The 25,354-nt window shown below is 42.0% G+C and overlaps 1 protein-coding gene across 4 annotated transcripts in view; it reads left to right on the forward strand.

The window, feature by feature from the left end:
- csgalnact2 (chondroitin sulfate N-acetylgalactosaminyltransferase 2) overlaps positions 1 to 25,354 on the forward strand; it is a 59,158-nt gene that overhangs the window by 28,777 nt on the left and 5,027 nt on the right. For all 4 annotated transcript variants that reach the window (XM_041176316.1, XM_041176317.1, XM_041176318.1 and 1 more), the window contains 5 exons: positions 7,963 to 9,445; positions 20,693 to 20,909; positions 21,445 to 21,546; positions 22,795 to 22,973; positions 24,767 to 24,861. In XM_041176316.1, coding sequence (XP_041032250.1) covers positions 8,776 to 9,445; positions 20,693 to 20,909; positions 21,445 to 21,546; positions 22,795 to 22,973; positions 24,767 to 24,861 — 1,263 coding nt within the window. In that variant the 5' untranslated portion in view covers positions 7,963 to 8,775. The remainder of the gene's footprint in view (positions 1 to 7,962; positions 9,446 to 20,692; positions 20,910 to 21,444; positions 21,547 to 22,794; positions 22,974 to 24,766; positions 24,862 to 25,354) is intronic.

Raw genomic sequence — 25,354 nt, forward strand, 5'->3', positions numbered from 1 at the left:
CTGAGAAGAAATTTCTCCTCATCTCTATCTTAATTGGACTCTCCCTTACTCTGAGATTATGCCCTCTGGCCCTAAACTCTCCCACAAGGGGAAACAACCTCTCAGCATCTACCCTGTCAAGCCCCCTAAGAATCTTATATGTTTCAATAAGGTTGCCTCTCATTCTTCTAAACTCCAATGAGTATAGGGCCAATCTGCTCACTCTCCTCATAAGAAAATCCCTCCATTCCCGGGATCAACCTCGTGAACCTTCTCTGCACTGCCTCCAGTGCCAGTATATCTTTCCTTAGATACGAGGAGCAAAACTGTTCATAGTATTTTAGGTGTGGTCTAACTAGTGCCTTGTATAGTTTTAGCAAGACTTCCCTACTTTTATACTCCATTCCCTGTGGAAATAAAGACCAACATTCCATTTGCCTTCCCTATTACCGGCTGAACTTGTATGTTAGCTTTTTTAGATTCATGCACAAGGCCTCCCAAATCCCTCTGTACTGTAGCTTTCTGCAGTCTTTCTCCATTTAAATAATATTCAGCTCGTCTATTCTTCCTGCTAAAATGCATAACCTCACATTTTCCCACATTATATTCCATCTGCCAAGTTTTGCCCATTCACTTAACCTGCCTGTAGCCCTCTGTAGACTCCTTGTGTCATCCTTACCCCTTGCCTTCTCACCTATTTTTGTGTCATCCGCAAACTTGGCACTAGTACATTCACTTCCCTCATTTAAGTCAATAATATATATAGTAAATAATTGTGGCCCCAGCACTGATCCCTGTGGCACTCCACTAGTTACAGGTTGCCATCCTGGAAATGCCTCCCTTATCCCAACTCTGTCTTCTATTAGTTAGCCAATCCTCTATCCATGCTAATATACTACTTCCAACAACATGAGCTCTTATTAAGTAGCCTTATGTGCAATACTTTATCAAACGCCTTTTGGAAATCCAAATATATTACATCTGCTGTTTCCCTTTATCTATCCTGTTTGTTACCTCCAAAGAATTCTAATAAATTTGTCAGGCATGATTTTCCTTCATGAAGCCGTACTGACTCTGTTTGATTATATAATGCATTTCTAAATGTTCTGCTATTAAGTCCTTTATTATAGACTCTACCATTTCCCCAATGACTGATGTTAAGCTAACTGGCATGTTTTTTTGTCTCCCTTTTTGAATAAGGGCACTATATTGGCAGTTTTCCAATCTTCTGGGACTTTTCCACAATCTAAGAATTCTTGGAAGATTGCCACCAGTGCATCCATTATTTATGTGGCTACTTCCTTTAATATTCTAGGATGCAACTGATCAGGTCCAGGGGACTTATTAGCCTTTAGCCCCATTAGTTTCCCTAGTACATTTGCTCTAGTGATAGTTATTGTAATTGTTTCCTCCGCCCCTTTTTTCCCCTAGATTATTTAGTATTTTTGGAATGCTATTATTGTCTTCTACCATGAAGACTGATGCAAAGTATTTATTCAACTCCTCTGTCATTTCCTGGTTCCCCATAATTACATCCTCAGCCTAATTCTCTAAAAGGCCTATGTTCACTTTGGCCTTTCACTTCCTTTTTATATATTTAAAGAAGGTCTTACTCTCCGTTTTTATATTACTTGCTGGTTTACCCTCAAAGTTTATTTTCTCCCTTTTTTTTGGTCGTCTTTTGTTGGTATTTAAAATTTCCCAATCCCCTTGCTTACCACTAATCTTTGCCACATTGTATGTTTTTTCTTTCAATTTGATACCATCCTTAACTCCCTTGGTTAACCATGGTTGGTTTATCCCCATTTCTAGAATCCTTTTTTCTCACTGGGATACATGGTAAAAGACTCAACGACGACATGAAAAACATGTTAACGCAGTGAGTAGTTAGAATCTGAAATGCCCTGCCTAAGAATGTGGTGGAGGCAGATTCAATTGTGGTTTTCAAAAGGGAATTGGATAAGAAACTGAAGAGAGAATTTGCAGGGCTATGGGAAAAGGGCGGAGGAGTGGGATGAGCTGCACTGACCTTGCACAGACATGAAAGGCCAATTGGACTCCATCTGTGCTGTAACCATTCTATGATTCACTGACGCTATTAAGATAGTTGATGCTCTGGAATACCATGTTTTGTATAACCCTAATGTATCTTTAAGTTTAATCATGCCCTATTCTTCTTCCTTCCCTCCCACGAGGAGAAGGTTTGTTAGTGGGGCCTCCATCAGTGCATTCTTAAGGTGGTTGCTGACTAATATGGAGCAAAATGAAAAATAAAAAGATTTGTATTTATATGGTGCCTTTCGCTACCCAAAGCACTTTGCAGCCAATGAAATAACTTTTGATGTGGAGCCACTGCAGTAATGTAGCAACCATGCCAGCCAAATATACACACAGCAAGCTCTCAAAAATAGCAATGAGATAATGACCAGCTAACCTGATTTTAGTGATGTTGTTTGAGCGATAAGTATTGGCCAGGATCTGGGGGAGCTGTCCTGTTGTTTGAAAATTGTAGACTCATAGAGTACACTCAGTCTGTCCAGTTCATTGATTATCGTCATGGGATCTTTAGCATTGACCTGAGAGGACGGATTGGAATTTGGTCCAACGTCTCATCCAAAAGGCAGCACCTGCGAGAGGATAGCATTCCCTCATTACTCTGAAGAGTGCTCTGTAGAAGGGTCATACAGCCTCGAAACATTAACTGTTTCTCTCTCCACAGATGCTGCCAGACCTGCTGAGTATTTCCAGCATTTTCTGTTTTTATTCCTTCATTACTGTGTTGGCATGTCGGCCTGGATTTTGTGCCCGACTGCTGTAGAGTGGGACTCAAAACCTACAGCCTTCAGACTCCGAGGCGAGAATTGAGCCAAGGCTGACCCCTGAAGATGGTACCCCTCAGCTTCTCTATCCCCTCTCACTGCAGAGAAGCCACTTGCCTCAGTTTCACGCCATCCAGTTTCATGCTCAGGATGAGAAACTGATTGTTCATTTGCAATCAAAATAGAAAATGCTGGAAACCTGCATCAGGTTCATTGAGATCTGTTTAAGGTTTCAGTTCATCTGTTGATCTTACTCTTTATTTCCAGGGTTGTTTTCATTTAGCTTTCAGCTTTTCAGAATTTTCTTTTGTTTCAATTTACTTTAATTTGTTTATCCAAGCATCCAGCAGATAATTCTCACTGTTTGCTCCCACGGGATGTTACAGTTTCTAATGAACAAAATTAGTTTAGTCATTTTTCAAAGTGTAATAGGAACTGTTTTATCCTACTTACAAATGAAACATGATGAGTTCCAGGTTTCCAATTTAAAATTCCCTGATGCAGGTTTACCTCCTCCATCCCTATAGGAGACTGAAAGAGAAATGAAGGTCATTGTGCAATGTGGCATTTTCTAGAGCTTCTTGAAGTGAGCAAGCTCAGCAAACCAGACTGGCACCAACAAGATTCTATGCACAGTGGGGCCGCTATACTCCTCCAATTCTGCCTTCTTGTGCATCCCCGATTTAATTGCTCTGTTGTTGGTAGCTGTGTCTTCAGCTGCCTGGGCCCTCAGCTCCATCTCTCTCTTCCTTTAAGACAGTCCTTTAAAACCCACCTTTTTGACCAAGCTTTTAGTCAGCTGTCCTAATGTAACATGTATCTCAGTGTCCAATTTTGTTGAATGACCCCCCTGTGGAACACCTTGGGATGCCTTTCTACATGAAAGACACTATTTACATGCAGTTAATTGTTATTTACAGAGAGCACAGGAATGGTCTGTACCAGGCTGAGGGTTTTTTTGAAAGGCCATTGACCTGAAACGTTAACTCTGTTTCTCTCTCCACAGCCTGACCTGCTGAGTATTTTCAGTTTTTACTTCAGATTTCTAGTGTCTACAGGTGTGTAACTGAAGCTTTGCAGATATATCCACATCTCTTCAGTATATGATTACTTGGAGGCACTGAGATTGCTCCTTCAATATTGGGAAGGGCTTTTTCAAGTTTTCACCCAAAAATATTTTTAAGAAAAGTATTTATTTATATTGCACCTTATTGGGTCTCTGAAAGCACTTCAGGTATGATGGTGGTTTGTTAGGCAAATATGTTAGCTCTTTTGCAGGAAGATCCAGATAAATGACCAATTACACTATTTCTTTTTAAGGGAAGAATGTTCGTCAGGAGAATTTTCTGGCCTCTTATTGTAAAGGGCCACAGGATTTTGGTTTTACCTTTGAACTAGAATGATGGCACCACCAACAATGTAGCACCAATGGAGTACTGCACTGAAGTGTCAGCCTGGATTGTGCCCTCCAGTCTTGATGTTAGCATAAACTCTCAGAGGGCATAATTTATCAATGAGGAACATTACTCCTGAGAATTTGGTGCAGCATGACATTGAAGCTCTCTTATCTACACTTGATGTGACTGGTAACGGTTGACTTGTGTTGATTATTTTTCATACCATATTTCAATCATTACCTTGATGAATTTATAGGAGAGGCATAAAATTAATACAGTCCTCTAGAACTGGGGTGCAACTCCAGACCCATACATCTGTTTGAGAGAGGAAATTTTTTTGTATTGGTGTAGAATGGGCTCAGACTCAACTCACAGAAGTGAAGGAACAGTGAGTAAGCTAATAAACTTTGCTACCCACATTTTTAAAAAAGCACTAGTAAAAAAACACCTTAATTTTGTTTTTATTCATTCATGGGATGTGGGTGTTGCTGGCAAGGCCAACATTTATTGCACATCCTAATTGCTTTCGAGAAGGAGGAGGTGAGACACCCCTTTGAACTGCGGCAGTCCACCTGGTGAAGCTGTTGGGAGGAAGTTCCAGGATTTTGACCAGTGATAATGAAGGAGTAGCCAATAAATGCCTAAGATAAGGTGGTGTGTGGGTTGGAGCTAAGCGTGGGGGTGGTGGTGTTCCCATGCACCTGCTGCTCTTGTCCTTCTAGACAATAGGGGCCATGGGTTTGGGAGGAGCTGTCGAAGAAGCCTTGGTGAGTTGCTGCAATGCATCTTCTGGGTGGTGCCTTTCAGGTCTGCTCATATTGGTGAAAAAATAGAAGTGCATCTTTAATGTAAAAAAGCAAAACCATTAAGGAGGGGAAGTGAGGTCCTTGTTGGGGGGAAAAAGCAACTGACATTGTGGTTAGGCCATAGTTGGAGTTTTATGTGCAGCTTTGGGCACCTCATTATAGGAAGGATGTTAGAACGATGGAACTTTACAGTGAAGATTCACTGGCATAGTATGAGGAGTGATAGATTGTAGTGTTGAGTAAAAATTTGGGGCTTTCTTCAGTGGAACAATGAAGTTTGCAAAGCTCTGGTAGAGATTTTCAAAATCATGAAGGGTTTTTGAGAAAGTTAAAAGTTACGAGCATTTTGAGAAGTTGTTTCCATAGGTAATGAGGGGCAGGAACTCGTAATTATCACAAGATTGAAGAGGAAAGTTAGAAAATACGTTTTCCAAGCGAGGGTTGTTAGAACTTGAAATGCTTTAGCGCAAGTGACTAATGAGGCAAAGGCCATAACAACATCCCTAAAAGGGAACCAGATGAGTATTTGAAAATGAAGAATGTAAAGCAGTATGGGGGCAGGAGTGGAATTTGTCATTCCAGTTGTACACCTTACCACAGCACAGATGCCCAGCTGAATAATCACTTCCTGTGCTGTGATTTTTGAGATTCTCTTATCAACAGCAGTTGATTAATTTCCCCTAGTAGACATTTACAGCAGTTGATCTTGTGGTCTTAAAGGGACAGGCCAGGTCACGCCTCAACAGTAGAATGGTAAATTGACATCACACTCCTGTACTTAATAAAATTGCACATCCCCTCACTGAATGTGCCTGACATGATTAAAGATCTGCCAGTGTTAAATGCAAAACAACAGATGTAACTTATCCTAAATCTAAAACATTGGGCTGAAATGAAACAAAATGATAAGTTCTCGCCAATGAATTAAAGTAGTCAGAATTGTTTTCATTCAGTCTCTGCTTCCCTAATAGGGAGATGAAACTCCCCTTTTAACGATGAACAGCAGAATGCCTTTTTCTCCATAAATAACTGCCGTCCGTCAATATTGAGGCACACATGTTTTAAAACATGATTTCTGTGAATTGTGTTTTTATTGCACGCCATTGCTAGTCTACTTTTAGACTGGAACATCTTCTCGTAGCTCTGTAGTTTTCAGAGTAATTCACAAAGTGACCCTTTTTTTCTTTCAATAACTGTATCTTGCACTTTATTCAAGTGTGAGGAAGAACTGAGATGCAAACTTTAATAATTGACACCGATTGCTCCTGATCATCAGTTAGTGTTGCCAGACATTACGATTAAAGACTTGTGGTTATCCATTTGAGCACGTAGGGTAGAGACAGCAACAAAGGGCCAGAAAAGCAGCAACTCATTCTGAAGGCATTCTTGCTCTTTTAGTTTATGACATCCAAACTCTTTCTCCTAGGCTTCCATCCATGAGAGAATCCTGTGAAATTGGGGATTTCTAGATTTCTGTCTTTCCAAGGTTGCTCATAATGCAAGTCGTACACTACAAATGTTTTGAGATTTCAACATTCTATAATTTTTCACTTGTTAAAAAATCCCAGAGGGAAATTTTAACCAACTGTCATAGCCTATATTTCTAAGTGGTATGTTTGAGATGCGACTCTAAATTCAGGAATCAGACCACCAGTTTTCAAGGTTTTACATTAAACTAAATGAAACATTTTATTAATTTACTCAGGTTAAAATATATACACGTATGACTACAAATTACTACTATCATAACTTCTAATAAATTCCCAAACTAATCTCCATTAAGGCAACAGCAACCCATAGACTTGACCAGACACCAAGCAAAGTATTTTCACCTTACAAATTTAAAATGAGGTTCTTTTCACTTTGGTTCCTGTGGAGATAGTTGGAGGCTTACAGCTGCTTTTGATCTCACATTGCCTCTGCCCTCCGCACACAAAACTGAAGTTATACCTAGCACAGCCCATTGAATGAAAATTCTCATTGCATCCCCAGTCTCTTCTAACAATAACCCCCCTTTCATAGTACCAATTTTATTAGTAATATAAACATATTGCTTGGTATCTGCTAGACTGATGTCAGTTTGCACCCCACTTCTTGAATTCTCTATTCAAAAAATGCAAATACACCCAGTCTTTCTTACATGTCAAAACTAGTACACATCAAAGCACCCAGACTAGCTGGCTTTAATCCAATTAAGACACACCCACAGACTAAACCTCTATTTTAAAAGAAAAATCTTTTCCAATAATATTATGTGCATTAATAGCTTCATGACAACTGCAATGACAATTTTTTTTTCCTCTGGGTAACTGCTAGTGTCTTTCAGAAATTAGAATAAAGCTCTGTCAATTGATATTTCCATCCTTGTGTTCAAATCCCTCCATGGCCTTGCCCTTCCCTATTTCCTGTAACCTCCTTCAGCCCTATGTGATATTTGCACTCCCCCAAATCTGATCTCATGCATTCACCATTTCCATTGCTCCACCGTTGGTGGCCATGCCTTTGGCTGCCTGGGTCCTAAGTTGTGGGTTTCCTCCCTAAACCCCTCCGCTCCGCCCCTCCCCTCCAATACAACACTCCTTAAAACCTACCTCTTTAGCCGAGCTTTTGGTCACGTGTCCTAATATTTTTTTGAGAGTCCGTGTCAGTATCTTTTGGATAACTCTCCTGTGACATGTCTTGGGATTTTTACTATGTTAAATGTGCTACATAAATGTTGTTGTTTTTCAGAGAGTGAAGTTTGAAAACTGCTGTCTTATGTGGTACAATGGGATTGTAACTCTTCATTATTCTGCAAATAGAGCTGCCCATTAGTTAGGTCTTGCTGGGTTAAAATGGTTTTAATTTGCATGGTCCCTTCAGTTGCAGTACATGTTTTTTTTTCTGATTTATTCATGTTTTAACCAGATTTTTTTCTGTGTCCCTCTCTCTCTCTCTCTCTCTTTCTCTGTCCTTTTTCAGGAGATGGGCTCCCATGACCTTTCCTGTCACTTATTAGTTCAGTCCGACCAGCAGTTAAGCCTGTGAAGATGGCCAGCACCATGCTGCTGTGATACCCGAAATAATTGGCCGGAGAAACCAAGGCAGTTTGACGGATGCTGGAACAAAGTTTTGACACGACGACATCTTGTGAACTGAACCTATTAAGTGTTTTCATTAGGGCTTAGCTGCAATAGAAAGCCCGGGTCTGCTCTGAGCAGTATAATTAGCTGTGTTAAACTGTTTGGTGGCCTGTTGTTGATCAGTGGCTTTCCTTTGAAGGTTTGTCCTGCCCATATAAAATTTAATGGGCACCCATGCTTGCTGGAAATTGCTGCCTTTAGCTCTGAGGAAATAGAATACAGGTTAACACCAATAAAACCAAAACTGGCGTCGTTCCATGGAAGTCCAGTTGGGGCTTCACCTAGAGCAGACTGGAGTTCCACTGCAGGGCAGAGATAAAACACACTCAGAGTCTGCTGGAAGAAGTTTGTCTGTGCTAAAGCACTGCAGAATCATCTGAATTGCAACCGATTCAACGATCCTTTTCCTCTTAGTGGCCCAACTGACCACTAGCCACGTTCTCTGCTGTCCTCTTTTCAAGTAAGTTCCATTTTTCCAACTTGGACAGAACTGTGAGAGTATTGATCAAAGTTTGACACCCACATGGAGAAACTGACATATCTATGGCTTTAATCTGCGGCTGCTCTGAAGTTGGCTAGAACTGGAACAAGCTCTACATCGATGAGGTGACAAGTTCTTCCTGTGAGACAGCGTGCAGCAATCCTCGTGGTAATGCCTCGCCGAGGCCTACTAATGCAGGCTTGGACACGGTGTCTACTTCTAGGTCTTGCTCTGTTTTTCTGTCTCATCTCCCTCTTGTACTTGCTAGAGTGCACGCCCCGGCCGGATAATGACCCCCTCCTTCTTGGCATTCCAGGAAAACCATACAGCAAAGAATATTATCAGGCTCTCCTGCAGGAACAGGAGGAGCACTACCTGACTCGTGCTGCAAGTCTTAAGCGGCAGATCACTCAGCTGAAGCAGGAACTCCAGGAAATGAGTGAGAAGCTGAAATCTGTGCAGGAGAAGAAGGGCCCAGCTCTAACTGGCGGAGGAGGCCAGAACAGCAAGGAGAACTTTCCCAATGATTTGCTGGAGTTCTTGCACTCGCAGATCGACAAGGCTGAGGTTAGTGTGGGCGCCAGAGTACCCAGCGAGTATGCGGTGGTGCCCTTTGAAAGCTTCACTCTGACTAAAGTGTACCAACTGGAGATGGGCCTGACCCGACACCCTGAGGAGAAAGCTGTGAGGAAGGATCGAAGGGATGACTTCGCTGAGGCCATTGAGGCTGGATTGGAAGTATTGAATAACCCTGAGGAGGAGGAGGAGGAGGATAATGATGATGAAGCTGATGATGACCGAATACAGAAACACACCTACACTGAGAATGACTTTGTAGAAGGTGCAGTACCATATATTTTATATTCGGTGATGGGCCCATTGTAATGGGGTAGAACAGTACAAAAAAAATAAGGACTTGATTTATATAGCGCTTTGCAGAAGCTCAAGACTTCCCAAAGTGCTATACAGCTAATGAAGTAATTTTGAAATATTGTCACTTTTATAATATGGCAGCCAATTTGTACACAGCAAGCTCCCACAGTAATCTTTTGATGTTGATTAAGCGAGTAATATTGGCCAGAACAAACTCCCCTGCTCTTCTTTTGAATAATGTTTGGGATCTTTTACATCTACCTGAGAGGGCAGACAGGTTTAATGCTTCTTCCAGAAGACAGAAAACCTGACAGCACAGTTGTCCCTTGGCACATCCCTGGAGTGTCTGCCTAGATTTTGGTGATTGAGGCTTTGGAATGAGACTGCCACCAGTTAAAGAGCTATGCAGTCTTGATAGGGCATGTTTTAATAAACAGGTTGCAAGGACCCAGCTACTTTTAGTTAATACAAACAAAAATAAATCACAGAATTGTTACGGTGCTGAAGGAGGCCATTTGACCCATCATGTCTGCACCGGCTCTCCAAATGAGCAACTCTCTCAGTTCCTTTCTCCTGCCTTCTCACCATAACCCTGCAAATTCTACTTTTTCAGGTAACTGTCTAATTCCCTTTTGAATGCTTCAATTGAACCACCACACTCTCTTGGGCACAGCATCCCAGACCCTAACCACTTGTTGTGTGAAAAAGTTTTCCTCATATCACTATTGCTTCATTTAGTAATTACTTTAAGTCTGTGCCCTCAGGTTCTTGACCCTTCCACTAGTGGGAACAGTTTCTCCCTATTTACTCTATCCAGACCTCTCATGTTTTTGAATACCTGTATCAAATCTCCTTTGAGCCTTTTTTCTCTAAGGAAAGCAATTCTAACTTCTCCAATCTATCTTAACTGAAGTTCCTCATCATCCTAGGAACCATTCTTTTGAATAAGCGTCAACCGCTTGACAAGTTGGCTTATAATGGAGCTGTTGCCCATATAAAACTAGACTGGTGTTCCAGTGCTGTACCACGGGAGTGTTGTAATGTTGCATTGTCATTGGCATAGTCCTTTAGATAATTAAACCAAAGTCCCAGTTTCTCATCTCTGATGGTTTAGTAGAATGTTAAGGAATACATGGTACTAATTGAAAAAGAACAGGATGTTCTCTGTTCTGCCAAGCTCTTCTGCCAACACCCTCACAAACGAATTATCTGGTTAATCATCTTTGTTCCTGCTTGTGGGATTTGATGTGTGGCAAACACCACATCTGTACCTTAAAGAATCCAAAAGTGAAACTGCACGCTGAACGCCAGCTCATCATTCGTGGCGTTTGACTTTATGGTGGGTTTGCCAACCAGTGTGGGAACTGGTAGAACTCCAGACAATAGATGTGTATCAAAGAAAGAAAGAAAACTTGCATTTATGTGGCACCTTTCATGTCCCCAAAGCACTACACAACCAATAAAGTACTTACTTTGAAGTGCAGTCACTGTTGTAATATGGAAAACATGGAAGCCAATTTGCACACACCAAGCTGCCAAAAATGATGTGATAATGACCCAGTAACCTGTGAAATGATGTTGTTCGAGGGGGATAAATATTGGCCAAGACTCTGGAGAGAGCTCCCCTGCTCTTCTTTGAGGTAGTGTTTGTGTATTTATAACCCCTGACTGAAACTGGGTGATCACTGGCCTGAAACAATTTGAAACCTCACTGGTTCTATTAGCTAAAAATGTGTTTCTAATGTGGATCGTGCTAGTTAATGGATATCTAGTTCATTTGAATGTGCAGTTAAAGGGCCCATTAACTTAGGCTCCATTACATTACCATTACATTGCAATAGGAAAAAATAACTCATTGACAGGAGCTCTTGGAGCTGCTGATTTATATCTACGTTTCCATATCTGGGAGCAGCTGATAAGACTGTTAGTCAGGATTGTCCTGAACCTTTCAGTGTCAGCTTGACTTGGTCGATAGCACCGAGGCCTTGAGGTCAAAAAATTGTTTCTTTGGGCCCCACTGTAGGACTTTACTGCATAATGTAGGCGAATGCTTTAATGAGCATTGAAACAATGCTGCATTGTCAGAAGTGTCATGCTTTGGAGGATGCGATGCTAAACTGAGATTCCACCGCCACCCCCCTCAACCACTCAAAATATCTGACATTTGAGGTGGAGATGATTGCATCCTTTATGGGAAAATTGGATAAATAGTAGAAGATGATGTTTGAAACTGGGTTGTGAGGCGAGATCTGGGCGTTAAGATTCGCTTTGGATTGTTCTAATGGAGTTGGCACAGATGCAGTGGGCTGAATGGCCTCTTTCTGTGCTGTAAATTTCTATGGCTCTGTAGAGCCTTTTTTTCCAAATTTTTTAAATTAAAGGATTTCTGTCTTTCTCCTGCCACCACTCTATTTAAATGCTCACTCTTTTGAAAGAAAGAGAAAAATAACTTGCTTGAACATGGTAGCTTCTATGTTCTCAGTTCACTTAAAGCACATCATGACCCATGAATTACATTTTGCAATGTAGCCTCTTGACTATTCCAGTGCTCTCCTGACTGATCTCCCATCTTCCACGCTCCATAAACTTGAACTCATTCAAAACTCTGCCTGTACCCTTGCACTAAGCCCTGTACAGTCATCACCCCTGTGCTCAGTAACCTACAGTGACTTGGCACTGAATCACTAGTTGCCTTAAATACAGTGATCTAGTTGAAGGCAACACCTGAAGTAGCAGTGAGCATTTGCATTCAGGTGAGAATCATTGCAACCTCCTAATGTCATCTCATTAATGGGCAGTTTGAGCTAACCCATGCTATGTTTAAAAAAAAAAATAGCTAGTTGAGCAAAATAGATCTTTAAAATAGCATATGTCATAGCTGCCCCCCATAGCTCCATTGCTGAAGACAGTGGGTATCTCAGCTGTATGGAAAATCCCAGTTTCTATCCACATTGGGGTGGGGGTGGCGGGGGGGTGGGGGGGTGGTAATTGGCTTCAGTGGAACTGTAGGTGAGGAAGAGAATAGAGAAATTTGTATTTGAAAGCATTATTTCCACTTTTTTTTTATTCTTTCATGGGAATGTGGGTGCTGCTGGCTAGGCCAGCATTTGTTGCCCATCCCTAATTGCCCCTGAGAAGGTGGTAGTGAGCTGCCATCCTGAACTACTGCAGTCCAAGTGGTTTAGGTACACCCTCAGTGCTGTTAGGGAGGGAGTTCCAAGGTTTTGACCCAGCGATAGTGAAGGAACGGTGATATAGTTCCAAGTCAGGATGGTGTGCGGCTTGGAGGGGTGTGGCAGGTGGTGGTGTTCCCATGTATCTGCTGCCCTTGTCCTTCTAGGTAGTAGAGGTCTAGGGTTTGGAAGGTGCTGTCGAAGGAGCCTTGGTGAGTTGCTGTAGTGCATCTTGCAGATGGTACACACTGTTGCCACTGTGCGTCGGTGGTGGAGGGAGTGAATGCTTTGTCCTGGATGGTATCGAGCTGCTTGAGTATTGTTGGAGTTGCAGGCAAGTGGAGAGTATTGCGTCACACTCCTGTCTTATACCTTGCAGATGTTGGACAGGCTCTGGGGAGCCAGGAGATGTACACAAATTGCAGGCATGTGACTTTGAAGCTGGCTATTTCCCTTTGCCATTTGTCCAGTGCTGGCCTTTCTTCATCTTGCCCAAGCTTGGCATCCATTGTTAAGGTCAAGAGGGCCAAGCCCCTGCCTTGCATTCCGAACTGCTATTCTGTGCTGGAGGAGAACTTGTCCTCTTGCTACGTTACAACAGTGACTACGTTTCAAAAGTATTTTTAGTTATAAAATGCTTTAGGATATCATGAGGTCGCTGAAGGCGCTATATAAATACATGTGGTGAACAAGAGGGATCTAGACAGAGAAACTGTCCAATAACAGAAGAGTTGAAAACCAGGGGGCACCAATTTAAGGTGATTGGCAAAAGAACCAATGATGACGGGAAGAATTTTTTTTTACACACTTCCTTCGGATGGAATAAAATACATCAAACAAGAGGTGAAAGTTGAGGAAACTATTTAATGTGCTCCCAGTCACTATTGGAAAGACAAATGGATTAGGATCTGGAATGCACTGCCTGAGAGTGTGGTGGAATCTGCTTCCAGCTTGACTTTCAAAAAGGAAATTGGATAAGTACCTGAAATGAGAGAATTTGCAAAGCTGTATAGAAAGGGCGGGGGGGAGTCGGGATTAGCTGAGTTGCTCTTGCAGACAGCTGGCATGAACACAACAAGCCAAGGAACCACCTCCAGTGCTGTAATCATTCTATGACTCAAAGTCTTTTTTACTTGTTTTCCATCTGTCCCTGTTGGGATATACCTGGATTCTCACATGTCTTTCCCATAGTGACGGGGAGCACATTAAATCGTTTCCTCAACTTTCACCTCCTCATTGACATTGTTTATTCTTCCCTGGGGAACAGTTCTGTGGGCAGTTTACCTACCCCTCCCTATGCTCCCACAGTCCAGTGCATCACTGGATGATACACTGATGCTACCACTTGCAACACCCCTTCACCAGCCCGTTTAATCTGCAGGGATTTGTACATTAATTCCTGATGATCTGTTTGTGCTAGGTGTTTTCCACAGAGGCTGGGGAATGTACTGAACAGTCTGCCTGGGTAAGTGGTGAATGCAGATGATGGTGACTGATTGCAGATGAATCCCTAGCAGAGTAAGCGATCAAGGTGGTGAAAAGAGTATGGAATATTTTAACCGTTGCAACTAGCCAGATTCCCTTCCTTTCCTCTGTGTAGTTAATTGATTCTGCAACTAGTGTATATGATATGCACAAAAATGTAATTTTCTGGAGATCATTAAAAGGGAATCGAGATGTAGGGAGGGGAATACAGAAATTCTGCTGTGCTACAAGTGTATGAATCCTTTTCCATATCAGCAAAGGCATTAACCTATTTATATGCAACTGGTTAGCTTCTCTGCTGATGTAACAACGAGAGGAATTTTAGAGAGATATGCTAAGTATTCGTCCTATAGTGTCAGTGTCAGCTCAGCACTAATTTTATTCTCTTCTCTCCCTTCTCTGTGAGGCTGTATTGCTCCTGTGTTGGGAGCCTTGCCCTATCTCAACAGCTGGGACCAGACTGCTTGGGCTGCTGAGCAGATATGCTATTTTTCTTTCGGCACCGGTAAAGGGCATTCGTTCATTGTTTGAAATAAGCCAATTTAATATTTGGACTTGAGAATGGAGACCCTCCCAGTTAGGCAGCTTATGTGCTTGTTCTGTTTGAGTACAACAGCTGGCTTCGTACTTACTTTAGCCTGTGGAAAAAAACTATGAATGGAGAAGTATGTTGAGGTTTCACAGTCCAAGATGACCCATCATATTGATACAGATCATGACCAAATCTAATTGAATGCTCAAGGGGATGAATGACCAACTCCTGTTCCTATGGTTGCTGGTTCTCCATCTATAAATATCAGCAGCTTCTCAAGGTTTTGAGTTCTTGTAGATTGTTTAGGCAATGAGCCATTTATTAACTATAATTAAGGGCTGCAATGTTAGCAGAAGAAAAGCCAAGAATCTGCATGTGATATGGTGAAAGAAATGTGACCAGAAACATGTGTGTTGGGAAGCCACTGAACCTTGCTTGGTTTTGAATACTGTAGGACTGGGGGGTGCTGAGGTGGATGGGCGCCATGTAAGCGGTGGGAGGTGGCACTGACACAAATTGCAGAATCATGTAAGGGGGTTGTTTAGAATGAGCAAGGCTTGGAATAGGCTTCTTGCTAGAATAGTGGAGGCAAAGGCTAAGCTAGCTGCCTGTTGTAATGGTGGAAACCACAGGGTATGGATATGGTTGGGTATTATGCTGATGGCACTGAACTGTCCAATAAACAAGGTGGGGGTGGGGGGGGGCAGCCCCCACCCCCACCCCCACCCCCACCCCCACCCCACCCTTAAACAGCTTATATTTCACCACAGTTTTATTCCTCTTTAGTTCTGATGAAGAGTCATACGGGCTCCAAATGTTAACTCTGTCTTTCTCTCCATGGATGCTGTCAGACCTGAGTTTTTCCAGCAATTTTTGTTCTTGTTTCAGATTTCCAGCATCCGTAGTATTTTGCTTTTACCCAAAAACCAATGTGTTGGGTCTTTTGTGGAACAGCACCGGAACAAATGAGCATGAAAAGTTTCCGGATAGTTGTTTGGTAAATCAGTTGGTGTGTTTTATTTTTAGTGTTCTTCAGGGAAGGAAGTCTGCCTACATGTGACACCAGTCTCAAACTGTGGTTGATGTCATGCTGTCTGAGTGTCCTTCTAAACCACCCAGTTGTGATCATGAAGGGAAACTCATTCAGGCAGCCTGTTGGCAATGACCCTGGCATCTTTTAACATTTTGTTGAGAATACTGTCACATCCTACCTGGGACTGGAGCAGAGGCAGTTGGAAACCAGGAGCAGCATAAATAGAGATAAAAACAAAAAAACTGCGGATGCTGGAAATCCAAAACAAAAACAGAATTACCTGGAAAATCTCAGCAGGTCTGGCAGCGTCGGCGGAGAAGAAAAGAGTTGACGTTTCGAGTCCTCATGACCCTTCGACAGAACTTGAGTTCTGTCGAAGTGTCATGAGGACTCGAAACGTCAACTCTTCTCCGCCGATGCTGCCAGACCTGCTGAGTTTTTCCAGGTAATTCTGTTTTTGTTGTGCAGCATAAATAGAGCCTGGGGAACGGAGTGTGGCCTTTCTCTAACCACTTTTCCATTTTGGTTACTAGTTCCTCAGAGGACTGTAGCAAGAGCCAAGTCTGTGGCACAGTGGGGGAGGAGGAAGAGTGGAAGCGCTATAGTAGTAGAAGATTCCATAATGGAACCAACAGGCGTTTCTGTGGCAATGGATATGAATCCAGGATGGTACGTTGCCGCCCTGGTGCCAGGGTCAAGGATGTCACAGAACGGCTGCAGGACATTCTTCTGGGGGAGGATAAACAGCCAGAGTCGTGGTTCACATTGGGACCAAAGACAGTGGTAGGAAAAGGGATGAGGTCTTGAAAGCGGATTTTAAGGAGTTAGGAAAGGAATTAAAAAGTAGGACCTTGAGCAGTAATCTCAGTATTACTCCCAGTGCCACATGCTAGTGAATGTAAGAATAGGAAACCTGAGTAGTTCAACATGTGGCTGGAGAACTGGAGTAGAAGGGAGGGCTTTAGATTTCTGAGGTATTGGGATCGGTTCTGGGGCAGGTGGGACCTGTACAAGAAGGATGGGTTGCACCTTAACAGGACTGGGACTAATGTCCTCGTGGGGAGGTTTGCTGGTGCTGTTCATGAGGGTTTAAACTAGAACAAAAACAGAATTACCTGGAAAAACTCAGCAGGTCTGGCAGCATCGGCGGAGAAGAAAAGAGTTGACGTTTCGAGTCCTCATGACCCTTCGACAGAACTTCGAGTTCTGTCGAAGGGTCATGAGGACTCGAAACGTCAACTCTTTTCTTCTCCGCCGATGCTGCCAGACCTGCTGAGTTTTTCCAGGTAATTCTGTTTTTGTTTTGGATTTCCAGCATCCGCAGTTTTTTTGTTCTTATCTCAGGGTTTAAACTAGATTGGCAGGAGGATGGGAACTGAGGGGAAATTCAGAGTGCAGAGGAGAAAAACTGGCAGTAGGAAGTAGTGAAGTATCAACTGATAACGAGGGTATATCAAGGTAGATAGAATACTTGGAGAGTTTGACAGAATTGGAGTAGGCAACAATAAGTCATTAGATGGGATCAGAATAAGGGGGAAAGTAGAAAAGCCTAAAATAGGGCTAATGTGCATGTACGTGAATGCACGGTGTGTGGTTAATAAGATTGGTGAACTGTAGGCACAGGCTGACAAATGGATTTATGATATTGCTGTAACAGAGACCTGGCTCAAAGAAGGGCAGGACTGGGTGTTAAATATTCCTGGGTACAAGATGTTTAGGAGAGACAGGAAAGGAAGAAAAGGGGTGGCGGGGTCGGGATGTAGCAATATTGATTAAAGATGGCATTACAGTACTGGAGAGAGAGGATGTTCCAGAGGGGTCAAGGACAGAATCTCTCTGGCTGGAGGTAGGGAATGAAAAACGTACAATAACATTGATTGGTGTAGTATGGATGACCAGCTTAGTGGAAAGGATATGGAGAAACAAATTTGCAAAGAAATTACGGAGAGGTGCAAGAATTATAGAGTAATTATAATGGGGGACTTCAATTATCCAAATATAGACTGGGATAGAAATAGCACAAAGGGACAAGAGGGGTGAGAGTTCCTGGAATGTGTTCAAGACGATTTTCTGCAGCAGTATGTTTCCAATCCAATGAGAGGACATGCACTTTTGGACCTGGTTCTTGGGAATGAGTTGGCCCGAGGGGATCAAATATCAGTGTTTCTAGGGGACAGTGACCATTGTATCTTAAGGTTTAGGTTAATCATGGGAAAAGACAAGGAACAATCCAGAGCAGGGATAATCAGTGGGATGACATTGCATCTGAATTGAGTGAGTTGAAGTCAAATGTTGACAGAAAAGATGGTCGCTGAACAATGCGCCACCTTCAAAGAAAAAATATTGCAGGCAATGTTGAGGTACATTCCGTCAAAGGGGAAAGGTAGGACAAATAAATCCAGAGCGCTCTGGATGATGAGACAGATAGGGGTAAAGATGAAAAGGAAGAAGTGTGCGTACGACAAATGTTAGGTTGAAAATACAATGGAGAATCGGGCTGAATATAGAAGGTCCAGAGAGGAAGTGAAGAAAATAATAAGAAAAGCAAGGAGAAAGCATGAAAAGAGGCTGGCAGTGAACATAAAAGGGAATCCCAAGGTCCTCTATAGGCATGTAGATAATAAAAGGGTGGTAAAAGAGCAGGGCCGATTATGGATTAAAATAGGGAACTTGCATGCGGAAGCTGGAGAAATAGTGGAGGTATTAAACTACTGCTTTGCATTAGTCTTTACAAAGGAAGAAGATGCTACCCAGGCTGAGGTGAGAGAGGAGGGAACATACAATTGAGAGGAAGGTGGTGTTGGAAAGACTATCTTCACTTAAAATAGATAAGGTACCAGGACCGGGTGAGATGCATCCAAGGGTACTGACGGAAGTAAGAGTGGAAATTGTGGAGGCACTAGTGCTAATCTTCTAGTCTTCCTGAGACACAGGAGATGTGCCAGAGGACTGGAGAATTGTGAATGTTACACCCTTGTTCAGAAAGGGGTGCAAGGATAAAGCCGGCAACTACAGACTGGTCAGTTTGAGCTCAGTGATAGGGAAATTTCTGGAAACTATAGTATGGGATAAAATCAATAGCCCCTTGGACAAGTGCAGGATAATTAAGAAAAGCCAGCATGGATTAATTAAGGGAAAATCATGCTTAAATAACTTGCTGGAGTTTTTTTGAGGAGGTAACAGAGAAGGTTGATAAGGCAAAAACTGATGATGTGGTGTAAATGGACTTTGAAAAGGTATTTGATACAGGGCCATACAGCTGACTTGTGAGCAAACTCTAGCTCAAGGAATAAAAGGGAAGTTAGGGAAAGAGAAATTGGCTGAGTGACAGGAAACAGAGCGGTGATAAATGGTTGTTTTTCAGATTGGAGGAAGGTTTGTAGTGGAGTTCCCCAGGGGTCAGTGTTGGGACCCTTGCTCTTCCTGATATATATTAATGACCTAGACTGTGGTGTTCAGGGCATGATTTCAAAATTTGCAGATGATAAGAAGATTGGCTTTGAATCCGCTCCAAGCTCCATCTGAGAAAGGAATCATTTCTTTTTCTATTCTTGTTTCAGTGCAGTTCAGTTGTTCTGAATTGAAACTTAAATTTGGTGGCACTAGTGAAATCAAATCACTGTCGGATTTCTGGTCATGGAGTTGATGTTAGTAAAGCGCTTTATAGTAAAATATAGCATTCTGCTAAAGAGGCCCCTTTAAATTGGGGCTGCTGCTCTGCAGTGGCTGAATAAATTAAATTCCATTTTGATTACATTCTGTCTGTGTTTTTTTTTCCTGTGGAAACCTAATCCTGTTGCGTCTGCTGGTCATTCAGTGCTGCTTCATATTTCCAGAGCAATCACAGTGCAATTGAACAGTCACTCAAAACCTCTTCATCTTCATAGTCTCCATGTCAGACCTTGTCAAAGTCTTGCACAGCTTCCTATGGACATTCTCCACCACTTTGGATGGCTCTGGGTTTTAAACTGGTACTTTACACTGCCCCTGGAGAGCAATTGAGGAACTTCTGAGGAGTAGCTTTCTAAACATCAACTTCTAACAGTGAAAGAAGCAGGAGAATTTTTTTTTTTAACATTTGAGATGTTAAATCAGGTCTTGTCTACCTATTTCTGTTGTATGTTAAGCTTTAATGAGATAATTAGAGCTAGCGTTTTGGCTGAGTGAAACCAAGTGGGGTAAAGGGTCTTCTTCCAAAAATATCCCAGCACTGTGATTGATTGTGTGCCGCTGTATAAATAGTGCAACTGTATCCAAGCTAATTTCTGTAAGCATTGATAAGTGTCTCCATCAGTTTCATTTCTATATGTCTTAGTTCTGATGAAGGGTCATACAGACTCGAAACTTCAACTGTATCCCTCTCCACAGATGCTGTCAAACCTGCTGAGTTTTTCCAGGTATTTTTGTTTCTGATCTGGACTTCCCTGCTCCTTTCACGTACCCTTTAATATTATCCATCGCGTCTACCTAATTCACTCTTCAATGCTGTGACTGACGGCTTCAATAAAGCATTCCCTATCCTATTCAGCCTTTTCCATGAAACAAAATCCCCTCATCCCTCCTCTATACCTGTACTTCTAGTCCTAATCTTGACTCTATGTCACATTGTTACCAATTCACTGCTGTGGAAATATTTTAGCTGTTTACCATCTTAAACCCTTCTATAGTTTTGTCACTATCAAATCCCCATAACCTTCACTGTTCCAGTGATTATAGCCGTGGTTTTATTTTAAAAGCAGAAGCAGAAAATGCTGGAAACATTTTGTAGATATTTGTTAATAACTAAGCTTTCTCATTCCTGCTTTCACATCCTTGTGAATCTATGTTGCAGCTTTCCCACTGTTCCAGTCTGCTTTCTGCAATATGCTGCAAAAATAGTCTTATCAGAAATGTCTCTCAGGTGCTGGACTGTAGTATTTCAGTAGAGAGTAAATGAACGGAGCGACTTTTTTTAAATTAAATTTTAATTTCCCAATGTATTACTTATTTCAGGCTACTATCGTACAGAGAGAGACAAAGGGACCTTATATGAACTGTTCTATAAAAAGGAATTCCTGGATGAATTTCAACACGTCACACTCTTCCGCCCTTTTGGACCTCTCATGAAAATCAAAACTGAAACAATCGACGTCTCACACCAGATCATCAATGTAATTGTGCCGCTGTCTGGCCGCACTGAGGCTTTCGCCCAGTTCATGCAGAATTTCAGGTAGGAGCACCGAAAGGGAGCAATCAAAGGCAAACCATTGTGACCCAATACATTTATATTGGTCTCCCTCAGTTGGGGTATTTGGTCACTGTGGATAATATTGAAAATATCAGAAGAATTACGATCGCATAGAGGCACCTAAGGGTGGAACATACTGCCTGGAGACAAGTCGAATTTTATGGCACTTTCTGCAATTTTCATGTTGAAAAGTTTTGCATGTATTTTGACAAATTTTATGAATATAGTATATTTTTGGGGAAAAAAGTATTACAGCAGATGTTCCTTTGCCTGCTGTTTTGAGGGAATTGTTAACTCTCTTATAGTAAATGAGTTAAATCGTCCACTAAAATAACAAAGAAATTTCATACAAACAAACATATCCTGCAGCAAAACCTCAAGGCTCACATGCCTGTATGATTGCTGCATCTGTGTTTTGTATAGCTGAACCTCTGCCTGAAGTGACCAGCTAATCTATGTCTAAGCACCCAAGTTTTCAATAAAAAACATCCCTGTTTCCAATTGTTATTTTATGCAGAGATGTGTGCATTCACCAGGATGGGCACGTTTATCTCACGGTTGTCTACTTTGGCCAGGAAGGATTAGATGAAGTGAGGAGGATCCTGGAGATGACTGCCAGGTAAGCCATAAAAAGGAAAGACTTGCATTTATATAGTGTCTATCACAACCGCCAGACATCTCAAAATGCTTTACGGTCATTGACATCAAAGTGCAGTCACTGTTGTCAATTTGCGCTTGACAAACTCCCACAAACAGCAATGTGATAATGACCTGATAATTTGCTTTTTGTGATGTTAGTTGAGGGATAACTATTGACCAGGACACCAGAGACAACTCCCCTGCTCTCCTTTGAAAATAATGCTATTGATCTTTTAGATCCAACCAAGCAGGCAGAAGGGGCCTTGAAAGACGGCACCTCTGATAGCACACGTTCCCTCAACACTGCACTGGAGTGTCAGCCATGACTTCTGTGCTCAAGTCCTGGAGTGGGACTCAAGCCCTGAACCTTGTGACTTGGATGTAAGAGCGCTACCAACTGAGCTGACATTCCATGCAGAGGGTTTTCATTGCACTATCCAGAAACTGGCTACAAGGCTCCATGGTGTAACGTATCGGCACTAGAATTATGGACCTGAAGTTTCACATGGAGCCGGCTTTGCTCTGGTCACTCTTCCCTTCGCTTGAGAAATTGGTTATCATTTCATTAATGTGCAGTGACCAAAGAAATCTTGGTTAGTGCCTTTCTCCCCTTGAACAATATGGATCATTTTATTCTTAATAAGATGTGTACTTGCTGGTTAATTCATAGTCATAGGGTTATACAGCCCTTCGGCCCATCGTGAGATAGCAATGTACTGTGCCACATATGTAGGTTTATACATGCAGCCCCCTCAGGTTGAGTTACATTGGGTTGATTTTAAAATTCTCATCCTTGTTTTCAAATTACTCCATGGTCTCACCCTTCCCTAACGCTGTAATCTCCTCTAGCCCTGCAACCCACTGGGAAAGCTGTGCTTCTCCAGTTCCAATCTCTTGCAGATCCCTAATCATAATTGCTCCACCATGGCAGTGCCTTCAGCTACCGAAGCCCTAAGCTCTGGAATTCCTTTGTTAACCCTCTCTACTACTCTGTCCTCCTTTAAGTCACCCTTTTAAACCTCCCTCTTTGCTCAAACTTTTGTTCATCTGCCCTATACCTCCTTATGTGGCTTGATGTCAAATTATGTTTGATAGTGCTCCTCTGAAGAGTCTTATAATGTTTTACTATGTTAAAGGTGCTGTATAAATGAAATTTGTTGATGCAGCTTTGATAGGTTTAAAACTGAAAGTGCTGAAACAATGGAGTAAAAAGTTTTTTTCTGTGCAGTGAAACTAATTTTCACAACTACACTCTGGTTCCATTGGCTGATGAGTTTTCTCGGGGACGTGGTCTGGATATGGGAGCCCGAACCTGGGAGAAAGGCGAGGCGCTGATGTTTTTCTGTGATGTGGATATTTATATCTCTTCTGAGTTTCTTAATAGCTGCCGGATAAATACAGAGCCTGGTGAGTTATTGACAGAGATTAATAAGGACCATTGTGCTATTATTGTATGCAGTGAGTTTTAAAGAGAGTAGTCTGAATGAATCCCCCAATTTGCCATCGCCAAGCACACATGGAACCATTTAATGTTGAGGAAATCGGCAAATTGTCAGTTTGTTTATATTACCGTAACCTCTGAGTCAGAAGGTTCTGGGTTCGAACCCCATTTCAGAACATGAGCGTGTAAACTCGGCCGACACGTCAGTTTGTGCTTGTGGATTGCCATGGGTTGCTGCCTTTCTGATGAGACGTTACATCAAGCTCCTATTCCAGAAAGCTAGTTGGTGAAGGATTGAACTGGAGCCAATCTTTACACCCTTTATATTTACTTACACAGATGCACGTTGCAAACGTACACCTCCTATCTCCACAGCCATAGTTTGTCTTTGTCTATTTATAGGGGGCTCAAATGAATGCCCAGTCAATGCCCATCACCTGCATATATAATTAAACACAATTCATGTTTAATTAAACCAAAGCCCTATTTGCTGGTGCCAGTTCATGCTGCAATCCCTTGGCACCGTTTGAAGCAGAGTAAGGCGGCTCACTTATCTCCTGGCAAACATGCCCCCCTCAATGTAACATGACAAAAAAAAAGACAGGCTAAATGGTATTCACCTCTTTGCTATTTAAGATATCTTTCTCTGCACAGGATGATAGCTTAATTTCACTACATGATTACAGTACATTTCAGTGGTGCTATGCAAATGTAAGTTTTTTTTCGCATTAATACTGGAGCACTGAAACCATTCATTTTCTGGTCCTTTGTGTGTACCATGAAATTCTGCTAATCCAGTGCAGAATCGATGGGCAGAATGGCCTTTTCATGTAGTGTGCTGTTCTATGATTATGTAATAACTATAACTTGTAGCTTAAATGACTGTACATATTAAATTAAATTTACCCCTACCAGCTGTTTACCAATAGAGTACAGTGTTCATTTTTAGACTCTTTTTGACAATGAGGGAACATTACTGACTAGACCTTCCCAAATGTCCAGGGAGATGGTGATGTAGTGGTAATGTCATTGGCCTAGTAATTAAGAGGCCTAGGCTAATGCTTTGGGGCATTCATTCAAATTGAATTTGAATTAAATTAATAAAATCTAGAATTGAAAGCTAGTCTCAGTAATGGTGACCACAAAATTGTCATCAGTTGTAGTAAAAACCCATCTGGCTCACTAATGTCCCTTAGGGAGGGAAGTCTGCCATCCTTACCTGGTCTGGCCTACATGTGACTCCAGACCCACAACAATGTGGTTGGCTCTTAACCACCCTCTGAAATGAGGAAGGCAATCAGTTGAAAGGAAATTATGGATGGGTAACAAATGTTGGCCTTGCCAGTGATGCCCACGTCCCATGAAAAAATAAAGGTTTAATCGGGCGAATCCATTGCGTATAATATGAATGGGACAGAATACGAGTTGCTGGAACTTTGTCTGCAGTCATAGTTTGAACTCCCCACATCTACATAACTATCTGTGTGGGGTTGGTTTGCACTGTTTCACTCCAAGTTCCTTCTAAACCTCTTCATATGGTTGTTAGTACAACTTCAGACTGCACTCTTTTTTATATGAACGGTCCCATGCATCACTGGGTTTATAACCTTTATATTTCTTAGAGTAATTTGGGTTTTGTACAGTGCCTGCAGGAGTAATTCCATTCTTTACCTGTCTCCTCTTCGATGGGCTGAATGGCCTACTTCTGCTCCTACATCATATGGTCTTTGTAGCATTTAATAAACTTGTCTTTCCACAGGTAAAAAAGTTTTCTACCCTGTTGTGTTCAGCTTGTACAATCCTGCAGTTGTCTATGCCAACCTGGATGGTACCCCATCCATTGAGCAACAGTTGGTGAGTGGCTTATTTTAAATGATGTAATTTATTAATTGTTATTTTTAAAAAAATCACATTTGTCTATATTTGCATACAAATTGGCATTCTGCAGCTTCACAGTCCTACTCCAGGAGCTTGTGATGAGTGACGTACAAAGGGTGGGGCAGAAGGGTGGGTCAGGAGGTGGTGCTGTCCTATTGAAGGGGTCATCATTCAAACAAGACTTTAAGTGAGGCCATATCAACTCTTTCCAGTGATCCTGGTGGATGTTAAAGATCCCATGACATCAGTTGAAGATGAGCAGTGGCTGGTCAACATTCCTCCTCAGTCAATATCCGTAGAGAATCGGAAGAACTGCTCGTTTATCTCTTTGTTGTTTGTGGAATCTTGTTGTGCGCCAGATGGCTAAAGCGTTTGCCTACATAACAGCAGCAGCTGCGCTTGAAAGAAATTTATTGTAATTTAAACGCTTTGAGATATTTCTCTTGGACTTGAGATTAGTGTAATACAA

The sequence above is a fragment of the Carcharodon carcharias genome, chromosome 28 (genome assembly GCF_017639515.1).
Source record: "Carcharodon carcharias isolate sCarCar2 chromosome 28, sCarCar2.pri, whole genome shotgun sequence".
Taxonomy (NCBI): Eukaryota; Metazoa; Chordata; class Chondrichthyes; order Lamniformes; family Lamnidae; genus Carcharodon; species Carcharodon carcharias.